The sequence below is a fragment of the Onychomys torridus genome, chromosome 23 (genome assembly GCF_903995425.1).
Source record: "Onychomys torridus chromosome 23, mOncTor1.1, whole genome shotgun sequence".
In the NCBI taxonomy this organism is placed as follows: domain Eukaryota; kingdom Metazoa; phylum Chordata; class Mammalia; order Rodentia; family Cricetidae; genus Onychomys; species Onychomys torridus.
Window position 1 is genome coordinate 3,514,954 of NC_050465.1, and position 18,250 is coordinate 3,533,203.

The window sequence follows — 18,250 nt, forward strand, 5'->3', positions numbered from 1 at the left end:
CTAGCCTAGTAGCTGGGATGCCCAGGGCCTGTTACATTACCTGAGCTAGGGCACTGGGCTAAGGTGTGGTATGGTGAAGATTTTGGGTCTGAGCCTTGAGAAGAGAGGCCTAAAGCACCCCTAGTCCTACTGGCACAGTCTTAGCAAGAATATCCTTTCTTACCAGCGGTGGATGAGCAGAATGCCCAGACCCAGGAGCACCAGGGTTTCGTGCTGGGCCTCTCTGAATCTGAGGAGAAGAAGGACCTGAAAACTGATAATAGGGTGTGCCCGACATCTGCCCATAGTGAGAGCTGTGTAGTTGCCAAGGGGAGGAGCCACCGCAAAGGTATGACTGGGCTTTGGTTTGGGTGATACTTGGTGAGCTTGTCATGGGCATTTTAGGGTGCCTTTTCTCATTGCTCTGGCTACATGAGTAAACCAACATTCCCTCCAATAGTCTACATCTCTGTACCTCCTTCATGTCACTGAGATGTGTTTAGTGGAGACATGTACTGTAGGACCTGCAGGAAAGAGGGCCTCCCCAGCTGAGGAGCATCTGGTGCCTGTCTTCCCTGAGTTTCCTCAGAGCCTTCTTATGGCTGCTCATATGTGTCTGGCAAAACCGAGACTTTGGTCCCTCTTGCAATAGACCCCAGCAATGGTTTTCAAAAGCCTGTCCTGCCACTGTTGGGGAGGGACTCTTCCAGAGTAGACATCGTGTTGATTAGCATCAGAACTCTGTGCCTTCTACACCCAGACTGTGATTAGGGATCGACCCCTCTCCATCCTTATACTGCTTTCCATGTCTCTGTCCCTTCACAATGAGTCCAGACCCACAGTGTATGTGTGAGGACCTCTCCTTTCCCCAGGGACTGTTCATCACACATAACTATTGGCTGATGAGTGGCTGATAACCCTTCTTCTTCCCACAGCCCTCTTGTCTGTTCATTTTCTTGTGACTTCTTTCAGCTGTGTTTGACTTTGGACAGTTTCAAGTGTGTTGTCCTGTTTTACAGCATCCAGAGCCCCTTGTGAAAAGCTAGTGAGCAAAGGTCTGTCCCTCGGCAGCTCTGCTTCCCTCCCTCCCCAGACAGGAAGCCGGGATGGCCTGCCTGCTCTGAACACCAAGATCCTGTATCCAAGTGAGTAAACCACTCCCTGATGGAGGTCTCAGGTTGAGGGTGGGGGACCAAGGAGGAGGATAGAGATGCTTGCTGGCCATGGCTGGCCTTGTGGCACTCTGGGTCTTGGAATAAGAGTGTTGCTATCCTTGGAGAGCTTGTAGGCTCATGGAAATACAGACAGAACTCTGTAGTTTGTGTGACTGTATGAAAAGTGCCTTTTTGTTTAATTAGTGTTTTTTATTTGTTAGCAATTTAATACATGTATATAATGTATTTTGATCATATCTATTCCCAACACTCCCCTCCATATCCCCCCTATGGCCCTCTAATGTGTTCTCCCTACTTTATGTCCTCCTCTTAAAAATTTTTAAATTTTTTATAATCCACCTAGTCTAATTAATATGCTCCACCCACTGCAACATAGGCAAGTTATAAGCAGCCACACACCTAACAAAAATGACTCTCTCTTCCCTAACAGCTATCAACTGCCAGTAAGTAGCTCCTTAGCTGGGCCCAAGGCCTTAGAAGGAACTCTTCCCCTGTCTGTTTGACTTTTGACTGGCTTGATATTGTGCAGGTAGTCAGTGCTGCTGTCCATAAGACAGCCTGTCACAGCTCTCTTCCCCATCCTCTGGCTCTTACATTTTTCTCTGTCCTGTTTTCCTCAGTGTTCCCAGACTTTGGGAGGGGTTGATATAGATGTCCTATTTAGGGTAGAGCACTCAACACTCATTCATTCTTGGCACTTGGACCAACTAAGAGTCTACATTAACCACCGCCCACTGGAGAAGCATCTCTGACCAAGGTGGAGCATAGCACTAATCTATAGGTAGAAACAAATATTTAGATTACAGTTTGACATCGTAATTGTTTAGCAAAACAGAAGGTTCTTTCTTAGGACCCATACTCTTCCCAGGCATGGACTATTGGCCAGGCTTATAGCACTAGGTATGACTTCCCCTCTTGTGGTACAGGCCACAAATCCAGGCAGGAAGTAGTTAGCTATCCCATAACAGTCATAGCACTATGGTACCATGGGCACCTCCTGCCTGGTCAGTATTGCAGCATGCAGGCTCTAGTGCTGGGTAAGACCTTTGGTATTTTTTCTCCTAGCAGTCCACAAAACACATTTCAGCTCCATGAAAGCTAGCCAAGAGAGAGAGAGAGAGAGAGAGAGAGAGAGAGAGAGAGAGAGAGAGAGAGAGAGTTCCAAATTGGTTTCTCTCTGCCCTGAAAGTCAGGTGTGCTGTGTCTTTAGCAAGAGAGGTTTACCATGTAGTTATGGTGGACAACTGTAGTGGTACGTTTCTCTGGTCCTGCCTGGCCCCGTGGTCCTGTAGCTGATTATAAAACAATCATTTAGAGACTTAATATTATTTGCAAAGTGTATGGCCTATGGGAGGCTTCTTGCTAGCTAGCTCTTTCATCTTAAATTAACCCATTTCTATTAAATCTGTTTTGCCACATGGCTGTGGTGTTACTGGTCTGCTGGCATCTTGTTGCTCCTTGGGCGGTGGCTAGGCATCTCTCCCTACTCTTCTTTCTTCTCTCTGTATCTCTGCTTGGATTTCCTACCTGCCTCTAAGCTGCCTTGCCATAAGCCAAAACAGCTTTATTTATTAGCCAGTGGGAGCAACACATATTCACAGCATACAGGAAGACATTCCACAGCATCCCCCCCCCCCTTTTTTTTTTCCTGTGTAGCTTTGCGCCTTTTCTGGAACTCACTTGGTAGCCCAGGCTGGCCTCGAACTCACAGAGATCTGCCTGGCTCTGCCTCCTGAGTGCTGGGATTAAAGGCATGTGTCACCACCGCCCGGCTACTTCCCCCATTTTAAGCCTCTGAGTGATTATTTTATAAAGGGCTGCAGACCTCGGGGCGGGAGGAGAAACAGACCATTACAGACAACCAAGAGCAGTGTCAATAGTGCATGTTGTTTTGGGTACTCCTGGGGCCTCCCTGGACCAATAACATAGAGGGTAGTATCTCAAGCCTGCAAAGGTACCTGTTTAAATAAAAGGCATGTAGTGCCCAAATAATGCCCAGGTATATAGCTAAGGAGACTGTTTTTAGGTGTCTTCTGGGTGTTAAATTCTACTGGCTAATATAACCTACTTTTGTCGTGTAAATATGGGATGGTAGTGGTGATTTTGAATTGTTAGTCCAATTGGAGCACTTGTTCATAATGTTGTCCTGTAGAATATGTGGCGTCAACCTTTGAGATTTGATTTGCTCTGTCTAGAGCTTCCGGCCAGTACCCTCTTCCTCTTCCCTTTCAGGTGTCCGGGCAGGGATGTCTGGCTCCTTGCCAGGGGGCTCAGTCATCAGTCGCTTGCTAATTAATGCTGATCCCTTTAATGCCGAACCTGAAAACCTGTGAGTATGAGGCAACACCACTGGGACATTTTGTTAGGAAGCAGAGTGCAGAGGTCTGATTCAAAAATCAGATAGAGCCGTCAGCAGACAGCTGAGTAGCAAGCTCTTTTTTGGCTGTTCTTGAATGAGGAAAATTGGCAGCCTCAGAAGTGTGTCTGTGAGCCTTCTCCATAGGCTACTGTAGGACAGCAGAGGACAGACCTGTTGATTGTCCTGTCCCAGGCTCCACAACAGGCCAGATCTGTGTTGACTGTGTTGACATCTCTTTACTCGTACATTGTTTTTGTCCTTGTCTCTTGTTTTCCCATGATGTCTGCCATCCCTGCAGTGATGTAGCATTCTGAGACTGAAAGATCAGTCCTCCAGGTGGTTGTCCCTGGTCTTAGGGTTCCCAGGAGACAATGTCTTACTTGGAGGATTTTAGAGAGAAAGTCTCATTGCTGCTCTCTGCAGTGGTACAGTGGGGGCATGGCCTCTTCTGTTGTGTTCTAAGGCCTTGAGGACACCTGTGTGGTGGTTTAATGCATCCCTTGTGTATATTAGAGCTCACTGGAGATGGTTTTCCTCAAACCAAAGAAGACAATATTCTAGAGATTTTTGTTTTTGTTATCACTGCTAATTACAGCCTCTGGGCAGCTAGAGGGTGGTGACAGCTGGCTATAAGTTGCCTGATCTTACTATCTGGTGTGGTATGACGGAGTACTTGTGTGGTTCACAGAGGCCCTGTTTGGGTAAGCTGGCTCTTCAGTCAGCCTGGTGGTACATGGATCTCTGCTCTTGGTCTGGTCTTGTGCTCAGACCCTGATGGTTTCGAAACCTCAGCAGGGCCAGAGTTGTAGTCCCTCTGGGACAGCACTCTTGGGGCCCTGGACCAGGAGACTTCCTTTGCTTATGTCCTTTGATGTCATGGCCCCATCTGTGACTAAGCCTGTTCTTCCCCTCTTTGTCATTGGTAGGTTCCTCTTCCTTAGATCCCTGCACCCAACCTTTTCTTGTTTTGTCTTTGTACCCTATTTTCTGCATTACTTTTTTTTTTTTAATCTTCTAGGACCTATAAATACTGTTCATCATGTGTTCTTTAGCTTATAATATAGTTTGGCCCCAGAGCTTTTCTGAGCAATTACAAGGCACTTGAATTAGGTGTGTGATCAGGAAGGATTCCTGCTGTAGAGATTGGTTCTCATCAGATTGTAAGAAACTTAGGCTAAAATGTATTAGAATTCTGGTGCAAGCTTTGTGGACTCTTCTTCATGTCCAGTGTCTATGAGAGTTTTCAGAATTTACCCTCCTCCGAGTGTCTCTCTTCCCTGGGACTAGGGGAGAGCATGGGGTAGGACACACCTATGGCTCTGGAGGAGTGGGTGAATGCAGAGACAATGCCAAGGACAAGTACCCAGTAGCGCTCTGGAGATGGGAGACTTTTGACATTGGTACAGGAGTTTTCAATCACTGCCCTTTCACTTCAGAGACTGCTTGGGCAGTCTAGGGATGTTAGAGAAGCATGCCATGATTATCTTTGGGAAACAGGCTGGCAGTGCCTCGGAAGGGCAAACCAGAAGCTGTGTGTCCCAGTAGTTCTGCCCATGTTACAAACTCTAGAGATTCTAAAACACATGTCTACAGCAACACTGGGCATTAATGCTCCCAAGTCATCATTAGAAAACAAAACAATTTGAGTGTCCGTCAGCTAATGATAGACAAAAATATGGTGTGTCCACATAATAGAAGATTGCTTTGCAATAAATATAAACTGTGGATGAGGGAAAGGAGCCAGGTACACAGGCCACTTTCATTCCATTGATTTGACAGATCCTGGATAGGCACACCCAGAGGATCAGTGATTTCCAGGATCAGAATGGTAGGAGCCAGGGCAAGTGATGGTGGTTCTGAAATTTGATTGTAGAGATGAAAGGACTCTGAATGTACTAAAAACTGTTGAATCATGTACATTAAAGTGGTAGTGACATTGTATGTGAATTATGTCTCAGTAGAGCTCTTACCTAAACAAATACCCCAAACAAACCCTGAACAGGGCCCTGGGTTCAAACTCTAAACACAGAAAAACAAAACACCAAAGTGAAACAACAGCAAAACATGGAAGAAGTGATGAGTTTTGCTCTGTGGGAGAAATGGCAGCAGGTCAGTCTGTGGAGGAACCTGTCAGGCAGAGCTGTTGTGAGACTTTAAACTCACCTTTGCAGAGAGTACTACACAGAGAAGTGTGTCATGAACAACTATTTTGGCATCGGCTTGGATGCGAAGATATCTCTGGACTTTAACAACAAACGTGATGAGCACCCAGAGAAATGCAGGTAGGTAGTCCTCGTTGTCAGGTGTGGAAAGCAGGCAGCCCAAGAAGCCATCTCAGAAGGGGAAGGGCTCCACCCCTGGAGTTGGCCAGCTTGGGCAGACTGGGATGGGTTGTTTCTTACCTAGCATCAGCGTCTGTGATGGTGCATTAGAGGCAGGTGATGTCCTGTCCCAGGACTGTGTAGGGAGAGCTCTGCTCATCTACACACTGCCTCGTCCCTTCCCAGTTGTGGTCGGGACAGGGTGTATGGAAGTTGGGGATTGGAAATTTATTTTTTTCCCATGTGCTTTTCTGTGCTTTCTGGATTCTCTGTGGCAAGCGTAATCTGACTGACTGACTTGTGTGGGTGTGGATGAGCACGTGCTACAATGCATGCGTGGAGGTCAGAAGACCACCGCGAAGTGTCATGTGCCCCTTGCTTGCCACTCTGTTTTGAAAGTTTTCTATTTTTCACTGCTGTGTACCTGGTTGGCTGGTCCATGGTCTTCTGGGGATTTCTTGCTTTCCCATCAAGCTAGCATGCCTTGGGACTGTGGATGTGCTCTACGGCATTCAGTTGTATGTGGGTTCTGGAGATTCAGGCTCCAGTCCTCACACTTGCACAGCAAACACTTTATCCACTAGTCATCTCCCCAGCATAATTTTACAGCCAGAAGTCATGATATATACATTTTTTAAGGGTCACTTACTGGTTTTTCAGTTGTGCTTGCTCTTGGTGGAGTGCTAGTTTGTAACGTACTTCCTCATTGGTAAATTTACTCTTCTTGCATGTCAGAGAACCCAGACTATCTTGTCATGGTGTCCTGCTATACACAGTTGCTGAGTCCCAAGCTTCAAAGCAGTAATTCAGGTTATTGTAAGGAAAGCCCTGCCCAAAGGAACACTTCTTTTCCCAGGAGTCGGACGAAGAACATGATGTGGTACGGTGTCCTGGGCACCAAAGAACTGCTGCACAGAACCTATAGGAACCTGGAGCAAAAGGTCCTGCTGGAGGTGAGTGGTAGCCTCCTGGGTGATCTCCCATCCTTGGCTATAGACATTCCTGTTGGACTCCCTGAGGAGCTAGTGCTGGGGAAGGATTGGTTGGTGCATGCTGAACATTGCTCTTTTCTTTCCACCTTTTTGTGGCTCAGTGTGATGGGCGCCCGATTCCCCTCCCGAGTCTTCAGGGAATTGCTGTTCTCAACATTCCCAGCTATGCCGGAGGGACCAACTTCTGGGGGGGCACCAAGGAAGATGATGTATGTATGGGGTTTGAGGTGGGTGGGCTGGGCTTAGCAAAGTTGGGCATTTGTGACTAGATGTAATATTTTCCTGGTCCTGGCAGTGGGCATGGTGTCAGACAGATAGACAGGCTCCCTCACTGATTGGCCTGATACCTAGAAGGCAGGTCTAGCATATGATCAAGTGAGAGGAAGCTGAGACTTGAAGAACTTAGCCTGGCCAAGTTGGCTGGTACCAGATTGGGGGAGTACACCGTGTTGGTAGAAAAAACAAGATGTAAAAGCTGAGCATAAGGGGCAGAGAGCATAGAGAAAGGTTCCCCAACTACAGACGGAGAAGTGAGATGTCTGTAGGGCTTGGATTACATCTATAGAAGCCAAGGGCAGAAGTATGGAATTTATGCTAAGAATATAGGAAGATGTCAACAGGCTTTAACGGGGGGGGGGGGGGCATGTATGGTATCTTTACATGTAACTAAAAAGAAAATAACTAGCACTTATTGCAGATTTAAGAGTGGGCCACTGTTGTAAGCATCTGTTAGCACATTCATTTCACATACCTGCCCCTAAGGAGCTAGCAGTGTTACCTCCCTCTGAAGGAAGAAGGGCACGAATATCTTGCCTGAGGTCTCATGGCTAATAAGTAGTAAGTGTGAGAGCTAGTCCCAGACATTGTGCTAGCTGGATAAGATGCCCCACCCTGTGCTGTGTTTATAACCATCACTGCACCACCTGTGGGTGTGGGACTGTCTGCCTCACCAGAACCCCCAGAGCAGGAAGCAAAATAAGGGGGGTGGGTATTTGGGGAAGTGGGACAGACAGCTTTCAAGCTGGCCCTTTCAGACTTTTGCAGCTCCATCATTCGATGATAAGATTCTGGAGGTGGTCGCTGTGTTCGGCAGCATGCAAATGGCTGTGTCTCGTGTAATTAAGCTACAGCATCATCGGATTGCCCAGGTACTGGCTATGCTGCTCCAGGGGTCTAGCCTACCCTCTTCTGGGGCTCATCCCTGTTTGGAGAGGCAGGACCTGGCCTGGGACTCCCTGGATTTACTCACAGCACAGACCCAAGGAATATAGGTGTCTTCCTAGGACCTAAAGGTAGCCACACTATGTCCCCTTTCCCACTGAGTGCTGTGAGCCTTGCTGGGGTGGAAAAGACCCAGCCGAGCCGTGTCTGCTGCAGAAGTAGTGCACTGTGGCCATGGAGCTGTCTGTGACAGTGAGTGAGCCCACCAGTGTCTGGCACATGACTCTGAGGCTAGCTTTAACTCTGACAGCATCGATGAGCTGGTCTAGGTCCACACACAGGGGCAGGGAGGAAGTGACTATACATACAGTGGAGTGCTGATAAAATCTATTGGGTGAGATTAGCTGGTGTCTTCTGGCATTCTGTCTCCAACAGCAGCTGTTTAATGTTTGCCTTTTTGTTCTTGGGCACATTTAGTAAAAAGAGTTGCTGTACTTCATCACCTGCTGTTGGACTTTGCCCTGCCGTGGGGATGTTTACACATAACATGGATCATGACTGACTCCTTTACACTTTATCTCTCACTATCTGAACATCTTCTACATCTACTTACCTTATATTTGGGGAAGGAACAGTAGCGGCAGGTGGGGCAACAGAGCAGAGTATAAAAAAGGAGGGCCTTAGGTCAACAGCCAAATAAATGGCTGTGGGTGAGAGGGTGGGAGTGTAGACACTGTGGGTGCTTTAAAGCCCTTGGCACCTAAATAACTGTTAATGGCATCTGCTTAGTGTCGAACAGTGAAGATCTCCATCCTGGGGGACGAGGGCGTGCCTGTGCAGGTGGATGGAGAAGCCTGGATCCAGCCACCTGGGTACATTCGGATTGTGCACAAGAACAGGGCACAGACGCTGACCAGAGACAGGGTAAAAGCAACTGCCAGAAGGGGCGGGTGGGTGGAGGCTACCAGTGGCTTGCCCATGGGCTCTCTTGTACATTTATAAGAGGCAAAGATGTTTCATGCTTTGTTGCTGGATTTCTCTTCACGATACAGAGATTATTTGACGTAGTGGCGTGCCCTATAGTCTCAGTAATCCAGAGACAGGAGGCCAGCTAAGGTTATATAGTGAGACATGTTTCTTTTTTTGAGTTGAGGATCGAACCCAGGGCCTTGTACTTGCTAGGCGAGCGCTCTACCACTGAGCTAAATCCCCAACCCGTGAGACACGTTTCAAAAGACACGAAGATGAAGCTAACATCCCTTCCATAAAAAGCTGTTACCTTGCTGAACCCTTGGAGTGTGTTGTGGGCAGGTGTTGCTCACCCTCTGGAGGGGAGGGCACAGGGGAAGTCTTGACTCTAGTTCTCATGGTTTAGGCCTTTGAGAACACTCTGAAGTCTTGGGAGGACAAACAGAAGTGTGAGCTGCCCCGCCCACCATCCTTTTCCCTGCACCCTGAGATCCTGTCTGAGGAGGAAGCTACCCAGATGGACCAGTTTGGGCAAGCAGCGGGGGGCCTCATTCACAGGTAGGCTCTGCTGTATTTCTTGAGGCTTGGCAGGCTTTGGGGCTTTTCCAGGTCCCATTTGCTTGCTGGCTCTGCTTCACTGAGGGCCTTAAGCCTGACTCCTCTGGCTTGGTTGGCTTCCCTAGTCTTCTTGGTTATGCAGGTTTGCACAGTGAAAATGTCAGATCCACAGGATTTTCAGAGCCACTAAATCTTTAAATCCCATGCTGGGTTTCTGAGAAAGGCCTCAGTTGTCCTGGAGAGTAGTGTGCATCCTGCTCTGGTATTTATTGAGGAAAATCACCAGGCTTTTTCTTCTGTTAGCTGTTGTTGACAAGTGGTTCCTAGAGCTGCTGTTGCTTTTGTGGAATTGCCATTGCAGGCTCCCCTCCTCACCTCGGGCTTTCTCTAGAAGTTCTTGTCCTTTCCACAGCTTAGCCTCCCTCTTCTGTGAAGTTGCAAACCAGTTAGTGCCCTTGGCTGGACATTTCTTGTTTCTCTTGAGCTTTTTTTTCTTTGGCTCTGGCTATGGGTGCCCTGTGTGTTTCTCGGCCATGTCTGCCATGCTGTGGTGGGCAGACTGCTTAGCAGGTCAGTTTCTCTTTGGTCCTTGTGGGCGTCTCTAGGCGTCTCTGCCTCCACGCTGTTGTCTCTTGTTGGCAAGAAGCTGACACTGGCGCTACGCTCATTCTGCTCCCTTCCCTGTCTGCTATGTTTGTCTAGTTCCTTGTTTTGCAAGGGCCATGGTCCTATTGTCTTATAGTCCCTGGTAGCCTAGGAAGCCTGCCTGGAAGGTGTGTTCACTAGGTCAGCCTTCTGAGAGCCATCAGTAGTCCGACGCTTCCCATAGTATATGCAAGTTGCCCCCAAGCTTCTCATTCAGCATGCTCTGTCCCATCCCACCTCACCTTACCCAGCTCTCTGAACTATGCTGTGGTTGGCTCTTGGTCTTGCCCAGCCTGTTCTGGCCCAGAGCTCATCATCACCCCAGGTTCCAGTCAGAGGTGGTCTAACTTCAGACTGCAGAGTGACTTGGCCTAGTGCACAGCCTGCAAAGCTGCCTGCCTACTTTTCATTTTATACATTTTCTTCCCTGGAAAAGCTAGGGTTTGATGACAGATTTCCCACATAAGTCCACTGTTTGTTATCGGTCAGAATGTGATATGCCAGTGGCTATGACTGAGGTTGTGATGGTCTGTAGACCACTCCCTGTGCATCTGTCCTCTGAGTGTGTTCATAAGCAGTGTGTAAAGGCCTGACATATGTCTCCTTCCTTTTTCAGCATCCGGGAAATAGCACAGTCCCACAGAGACATGGAACAAGAACTCGCACATGCTGTCAATGCCAGCTCCAAAGCCATGGAGCGAGTGTATGGCAAGCCCAGAACTGCAGAGGTACTTAGCCTTTTTGGGTCTGGTACCTCCTCACTTTTGCAGCTCTTGGCCTTCCACATAGATGCATTTGTTCTTCTCAGGGGTTGAATTGCAGCTTTGTTCTGGAGATGGTGAATAACATCAGAGCGCTACGCAGTGAGACAGAGCTGCTGCTGGCTGGGAAGATGGCCCTGGTGAGCTGATAAGTGACAGGAGGGCTCTGGCTGTATGTGAGATGACCCTTGTCACCAGGGTGTTGGACACTGAAGGGTAGCAGTTTTCAGTTCAGGGTCCTGAGCCTGAAGGAAGGGGACTCAAAACCATGTAGTGTGGCCATTGGGTTGTGGCCACACTCTTTGGCAACATTTCAGCCAGGGTGTTGTTAGATGTTAAAGACCCTCTTAACAGTACCCGTGTAGTGGACAAATCATGTTTCTTCCCTTTCCTGTGGCAGGTGTTGGTCACATTAGGTGGGCTGTGCCGTCCTGTCTCCACCATGTCTCCACTCAGCATGTGGAACGACTGCTGGGTCAATCCTCAGTCTATTGGGTGGAGTGGGGTGTTGCCAAGCTCCAGTTTGCTGTGATGGCTGGCCACTAGCCTGAGTAGGACAGGGTGGGCCTTACTGGAGACTCCCGACTATGTCCCATTCTCCACTCCAAAGTGGTACTGTCCTGAATGCTCTAGCTGCTGCCTTAGCTATCTTCCATGCTTGTGCAGGAAGAGCAGGACCTGCCTGCTTGGTGACAGAAGAACCTAAAAGGACCACAGCTGGCCAGGTGCCAGGGCTGCTACAAGTGACTCCCAAAAGCCAGGGCAGAGGTTCACCCATGCTCACCTATTCCCTCAGGAAGGGAGGTTCTGGGCTCAAGCCTTAGCTGTAGCTTCAGTTCTACAAAGTTTTATAGCAGTGCCTAAGGAGCTTGAGAAGCCTTACCCACCTGGCTTGGCTGGTCCAGGCTTGCTGTGGTTTGCAGCTCCATTCCTCTCTCCCTTCTTTTGGAGCAGCAGTTGGATCCCCCTCAGAAGGAAAGGCTCGGAGCTGCCCTAGTCGAGATGGACCAGCAGCTCAGGAAGCTGACAGACACACCCTGGCTCTGCCAGCCCATGGAGCTTGGTGAGGAAGAGGTATGTTGGTGCTGAGTTTAATGGCTCATGCTGTTGTTAGTCCCTGTGTGCAGTATAGTCCTTGAGGCAGCTTTGGTCTGGAGACTTCTCTACTAAAATGGCCCTGGAGGCCAGGAGAGATTAGGCATGAAGGAAGGAGTTTACGAGTTGGGGATGAAGAGTGATCCTTGAAGAATGGGTCCCCACCGCCTCTGAAACAGGCAGGACTGGGGGGAAGGAAGCAGCAAGATGTGGAGCTAGCCTGCCGCTGTGACTAGTACACTGCAGCTCCTTGGAGGTTGTTGACAGGGATTGAGCCGGTGTAGTGGAATATTAGTGTCAGGGGTGTGACTTTTGTTTATGTTGCGTTTGTTTAACTCTATGAAGCTGTGTTACTGTGCTTGTGTAAAACACCTCATGGTCTAAAAAGAACTGGCCAGTAGCAAGGCAGGAGAGGGGATAAGGCAGGGCTGGCAGGCAGAGAGAATATATAGAGGGAGAAATCAGGGAAGAGAGAGACTAGCAGCCAGAGGAGGAGGAGGACTCCAGGGGCCAGCCACCCAGCTACACAGCAAGCCATGGAATAAGAGTAAGATTTACAGAAGAGAATGAGAAAAATCCAGAGGCAAAAGGTAGATGGGTTAAATTAAGGAAAGCTAGCTAGAAACTAAGCCGAGATGAGGGTGGGTATTCATAAGTAAGAAAAAGCCTGTTGTATTTATTTGATAGCTGGTGTCCATTCCCCATTCACAGTTTGCATCTATGGGTACTTAAAGAGAGTCCAACTGTGTGCATATCTAATAGTTTGGTTAGTCGGGGTTCCAGGGCACACTGTACTTGGGATAGAATCCACCTACAGCAGGAAGAGCAAGCTGAAGGAGACAGAAGAGGGAGGTATCTGGCAAGGACAAGCCCTAGGCTGCCTCTGGGATTCTGGTATCTTAAGAGATGGGAACAGAAGGGGCCAAGAGAAAAAGTCATCTTGGCCTCCTATAACACAGGAGAGAATGTCCTCTTTTTAACATAGTACAGGAGGTAAATGATATGAAATAGCACCTCTGCCCAGCTTAGTCTGTTGGAACCTTTAGCAGCAGGATATGAAAAACTAAGGATGAGGATGTTGGGGCTCAGAGTCTGAGAACACAAGTACCCCTTCCAGACGACCCCATCACCTGCATCAGGCAGCTCACAACTACATGTAACTCCAATTCCATGGGATCTAATGCCATTTCTGGCCTCCCTGGGAACCCATGCATACATGGCTTACACACAAATAAATAAACCCAAACAAATGTATAAGAATAAGAGAATCAAACATTTAGTGAACATGTTTCTTCCTACCCCCAGTCCCCAAAGATAGATTGGGTCTTGGCAAATGAGTTCCTTATTCTCAGTGTTTCCTACTTTCTCCAACAGAATGTGATGCTGGATCTTTCTAAACGCAGCCGCAGTGGTAAATTCCGCCTCGTGACCAAGTTTAAAAAGGAGAAAAATAATAAGAACAAAGAAGTTCACAGTAGCCTAGGAGCCCCTGGTACCTGCCGCTCTCCTGCATCTGTTTCTCTGGCTGTCAGTGCCAGCTGTCCTGGCTCAATTCTCCTGGTCTCTGCTTTTCTCCTTATCCTTGAGGCTTTTCCCCTTGGTCCTTGTGCTCTGATCGACCCCTAGTCACATTGGCTGCACTCGTCTGTCTTGTACCTACAAGACCAAACCTTGCTTGCTTCCTTTCTCTGTCTGGGTACTGACTGATGTAATGCCCTGCTCAAATACACCTTCCATGGAGACTGTGGGGTGATGGACAACTGAGCTGACCTGACTACCCTGAATTTGGGGGCTTGAGGTAGGGAGGACAACAGCAGAAATGACAGACAAACTTGGAGACACAAAACTCAGACTGTGCTGGGTCCTCTGTGCCTGCTCCTGCTGTCAGGCTGCCGATTCCCATTTAATTGACTCACTGATCAAGGTTCCTAAGCCTGGCACTCCAGGCCACCAGTGATTGTGGGTGAAGAAATCAATAGGAAATGGCGCTAAAGGACATTTTTCTCCCCTTGAATCAGTAAATTGGGGATTAAAATGTATCTCAGTGGTCGGCTCAGAGCACTGTGGCTGTGTCTGGCACCTTTGGGGCCCAGGACTGGATTTGGTGTGGCATCTGCCACCACTCAGGGCAGCTCCTGTTTGATTTTTCCATCTTTGCATGTTTGTCTAGAATTCGGTTTATGAGAATGATGGTGGATCTGACTCTGCATGGCCTAAGTCTGCATGTCTCCCTGTAGTGCTCCAGTTGTGAGCTCCTCTGGAAGCTGGAGGAAATGCTGGCTTTAGTCACAAAGATGTTCCCTTTGTGTTTGGTGATGTTTAATGCCCCTGGAACACAGAGGTATCCAAAAGGCTGGTGACCCACCTGGCAGGAGTAGCCAGCACTCCTGCACTGCATGCCCCTCCGAGGAGGGTGGCTTTCTGTCTGTCTCCTTTGCACTGCTGGAGCACAGTGCCTGTGGCTAGGTGATGGGTTCTGGCTTCTGGGGACATCTTGGGCACCACTGCTGGGATGTCTTGGGTGCTGGTTGCTGGAGACATCTTGGGTAGCACTGCTGGGTGTCTTGGTGTTGGCTGCTGGGCTCTGAGCATTCACTGCACTCGTGCTTTTCCGTCTCTGACAGTTCACCTCTGGGGGACAGAGGAGGTTGCTGCCTGGCTGGAGCACCTCAGTCTCTGTGAGTATAAGGACATCTTCACGAGGCACGACATCCGGGGCTCTGAGCTCCTGCACCTGGAGCGGAGGGACCTCAAGGTACTTCACAGGTGTCTTCTAGAACCCACACCTGGGCTTTTACACACTCCTTTCCGCTATGTTCTCTTCCCTGACCTTGGCGCATCCTCACATCACTAGTCATCACAGTTCTTGGTTCTTGGACCTTTTGTGTACCTCAGGTTGACTATGGTCCTTATTTTATCAGTGGTGACTTTCTCTGACAGATAAGCAAGGCCAAGTACAGACACAGTGGGGGAAGTGGTGGTTTTCTTAGCCACATAAGAAGGTACCTTCCTAACGTTAGAAACTAGGGAATGCAGCCCTGTGGTTCAGCTGGCAAGCTCTAAGTCCCCGTGGCTGGTGGGCCCTACTGTGCCCCATGTGAGTAAAGATGGAAGAGTCTGCTTTCTCAGGCCTGGGAGGAGGGTCAAGCTGCTCATCCTCCCTCCCTGAACATGCGCTCAGGTCTGTACCCATTGCACTACAAAGCTAAGCCCTGGCCCTCTTGGCCTTGAAGAGCTGTCTTTTGGGCATTGTTTCTGGTTTTGTCCCAAGGCGGCAAAAGGCCATGGGGACTTCCTTGACAGGTGGCTCCTCCAAGGCTGCCACCCACTTGCTGTCAGGCCTCCTTTCTTTTGTCTGCTGGCTGTCCTTCATGACAGCAGTCTTTGTAGGCTACAGGAGCCATGTGTTGGGTATCTGCATGACTGATGTTTGTGCCGATTCCTTCCTATTTCATCCGCTGGTGTTTTCCTCATTTGTATTCGAAAAGAGACTGAGAAAACATTGGTGGCAGCCAATTTGTAAAGCCTCTGGCCTGAGCCTTTTTCCTGATAACCATGGTGCCTATCTTCTCTGTTGCAGGACCTCGGTGTGACCAAAGTGGGCCACATGAAGAGGATCCTTTGTGGGATCAAGGAGCTGAGCCGGAGCTCCCCTGCCGCCGAGGCCTAGCCTCTGCATTCTCTGCCTGCATCTTCCGCTCCTCCCGAGACTGAGGCCCAGGGAGGACACCACTCAGCCCCGGCCTTTCTCACGGTGCTATTATCCCTTTGTTAATGACAGGAAGCCTGATGCCCCTTGGTAACAGCTGGAAGTCTTGAACATACCAACACAGCTACCTTTGAGAACCCCTTTCCTAGCTGTAGTCACGGGGCAGACTGGCAGTCCCACCTGTGGCTCGCCACAGAGAATATGGTGAAGGCTGGCCTCCCAGCACCTGCACTCTGCAGAACTTTCTTACCTGGGCCGCATGCTCGGGTTGTCCTGTGTTCTCCTTTTCAGTGTCCTTAATTGGTCACACCGGGCAGTACCATCTCCATCTCTACTGGGTCTCAGAAGCAGAGTCGGGTCCAGCCTCAGTGGTCCTCACCAGAATGTTCTCTGTGCCTGACAGCCACTCTGGTTCTTCACAGCAGCCCGCAAAGGGCGCCCACTGCTATGCCCCTTTTGTTCATGAGCTTTAGTTTTTAGAAACAAAAGTTATGTACTTTCCTGGTTTGAAAGTGACATGGATATGTTTCTAGGTTTATTAGAATCTGTGAAGGACAGGAAAGCTTAGGCCGGGCTTTAGGGCACTGGGCTTTCCACTGGGCTCTAAGATGCTACAGGCGTCTGCAGTCTAGTCTGGGGCAGACAAGGATGAGTTTACACTAGCTCAGCATTACTGTGGAGACGATGTATGCCATGGGAGAATGAACAGACAGCAGGAGCAGTCTGGGTCCATCTCAGGTGGCCTAGAGTCTCAGGCTCCGTAGTGGCTTCCCATCTGCTGTGAGGACTCTAACCATATAGCCCACGATGCTGCTGCCCTGCCACTATCTGCTGGGCAGAACTGGTTCTCAAACAGCAGGTGGCACTGTTGGTAGCAGAAGCTCCACAAGGCCCAGACTACATGCTGTGGGCAGTGCCCAGGTGAGGATACCCCTGGCCTTCATTGCCACTGACTTCCCCCTTCCCCACTTTCCTCACGGGGATTTGTAGACCAGCTGGAAAGGGCTTTAGCTCAGCCTTGGCAGGAGGGCTGCTGGGCTGTGGTCCTTACCCAGAGAGGACAGTGCCGTGAACTCTGCCACTGCTTTCCTATCTGACATGAGAAGGAGGTGCTGAGCTTGACTCTGGGTGGGGCCTACAGCAGCCCCAGCTGAGGAGGCAGGGCTGACGTGCTGCTTGTTCTGCAGACAGACACCCTGCTCATCTTCCCTGTCAGCCACAGGCAGATCTGAGAGTCCTGGCCAGTAGAGTGGCGGATGGAGAGCCTACAGCGCAGTCGCTGCTGCACTGTGCCCCAGGCTAGTTCCACCACAGCCCAGAGTTTCACCACAGCCACTGCCTGTCTCTGTGGGACCCGTTGCTTATCACATGTGGGCTGGGAGACTCTCTGCCTGTCTGTGGACTTCATGCCTCCATGAAAGCAACCCTGAATGGAAGCAGCTGTCACGTTTCCATCTGGTTCTGTTTCTTACTGAGCAGTCAGTTGAGACCTGAATGTGAAGGCAGGGATCATCTGGCCTCAGAGAAGTCACAGAGCCTGTGACAGACCAACAGAAACTTAGGTGAGGAGGAGGAAGAGGAGGAGGAGGAGCTGCTGAGGGCAGCAACACTCAAGTCCTTAGCGGCCTCCCGAGAAGGCATTGCATTTGGGTGAGGGGTGCTGGAGATCAGTGTTGTCCACAGCTGACACAGCACTGTTTACACAGTCCACAAGAAATGAGAGGTCCAGTCTGAGTGCTGGAGGGGCCTGTCAGAGGGGGCAAGAAGGAAGGGTCCCTGAGGAATTGGAGAAAAGGTTTTGTGCCTGCAGGTGGGGCTCACCCTCATATTTATAATCTTAATTTATAGTGACCACCTGGAGCCGATGCCTCTTTGTATTGTTATGTACATAGTCCGCATCAGAGAGTTGTAAATAAGTTCTTCTCTGTATAATAAAAACAAGCCTGTTTTTGATCTTCCATTCAGCACTCTTGTCCTCATTCCTGTGGTGTGACAGTTGCTAGCTGCTCTAAGACTTGGTGGCTGTAAAGCAAAAACAGTCATTGTAATCTGGGGGGGGGGGGGAGAGGGAGAGAGGGAGAGAGGGAGAGAGAGGGGCAGTGCAGCCAGCACAGCCCTGGATTAGTGACTAGCAACAAAAAAGGTCAAGCCGGTGCAGGAGCCTCAACTGGTGGACTGTAGCTGCTGTTCATGCTTCTTGTCAAGGTGCAGTGAATCACCTCCATACACTGATGTTTGGCTTACTGAACTTCAAAGAGGGAGCTGCTTGTGCTCCCTTAGGTAGTGAGGAGATTCTGTCATCGTTGAGGCCCTCATAGTTAAGTCTGATCTAGAGGGAAGGTAGCAACTATGAAACCACAGTTTTGGATTGACAGGAAATTCTTGGTACCACCTTGGCCCTGGTCAGATCCTGTTCCCCAGAATAGTGAACAGAGCTATGTGACAGCCAGTTTCTTCCAAAATACTTTCCCAGAAGTCTAGATTTATTTTAAGCCAAAATACCCTTATTGCCAAAGCAGTATTTCT

At 49.3% G+C, this 18,250-nt stretch overlaps 1 protein-coding gene across 2 annotated transcripts in view; it reads left to right on the forward strand.

Annotated features, from left to right (window-relative positions):
- Window positions 1-17,688, forward strand: part of Dgkd (diacylglycerol kinase delta) — a 97,812-nt gene extending 80,124 nt beyond the window's left edge. For both annotated transcript variants that reach the window (XM_036173069.1, XM_036173070.1), the window contains exons 16-30: window positions 167-328; window positions 999-1,124; window positions 3,387-3,483; window positions 5,685-5,795; window positions 6,691-6,787; window positions 6,928-7,035; window positions 7,861-7,974; window positions 8,777-8,911; window positions 9,363-9,514; window positions 10,776-10,887; window positions 10,968-11,060; window positions 11,875-11,994; window positions 13,390-13,507; window positions 14,640-14,770; window positions 15,596-17,688. In XM_036173069.1, the coding sequence (XP_036028962.1) occupies window positions 167-328; window positions 999-1,124; window positions 3,387-3,483; window positions 5,685-5,795; window positions 6,691-6,787; window positions 6,928-7,035; window positions 7,861-7,974; window positions 8,777-8,911; window positions 9,363-9,514; window positions 10,776-10,887; window positions 10,968-11,060; window positions 11,875-11,994; window positions 13,390-13,507; window positions 14,640-14,770; window positions 15,596-15,685 (1,766 nt within the window). In that variant the 3' untranslated portion in view covers window positions 15,686-17,688. The remainder of the gene's footprint in view (window positions 1-166; window positions 329-998; window positions 1,125-3,386; window positions 3,484-5,684; window positions 5,796-6,690; window positions 6,788-6,927; window positions 7,036-7,860; window positions 7,975-8,776; window positions 8,912-9,362; window positions 9,515-10,775; window positions 10,888-10,967; window positions 11,061-11,874; window positions 11,995-13,389; window positions 13,508-14,639; window positions 14,771-15,595) is intronic.
- The last annotated feature ends 562 nt before the right edge of the window (window positions 17,689-18,250 follow it).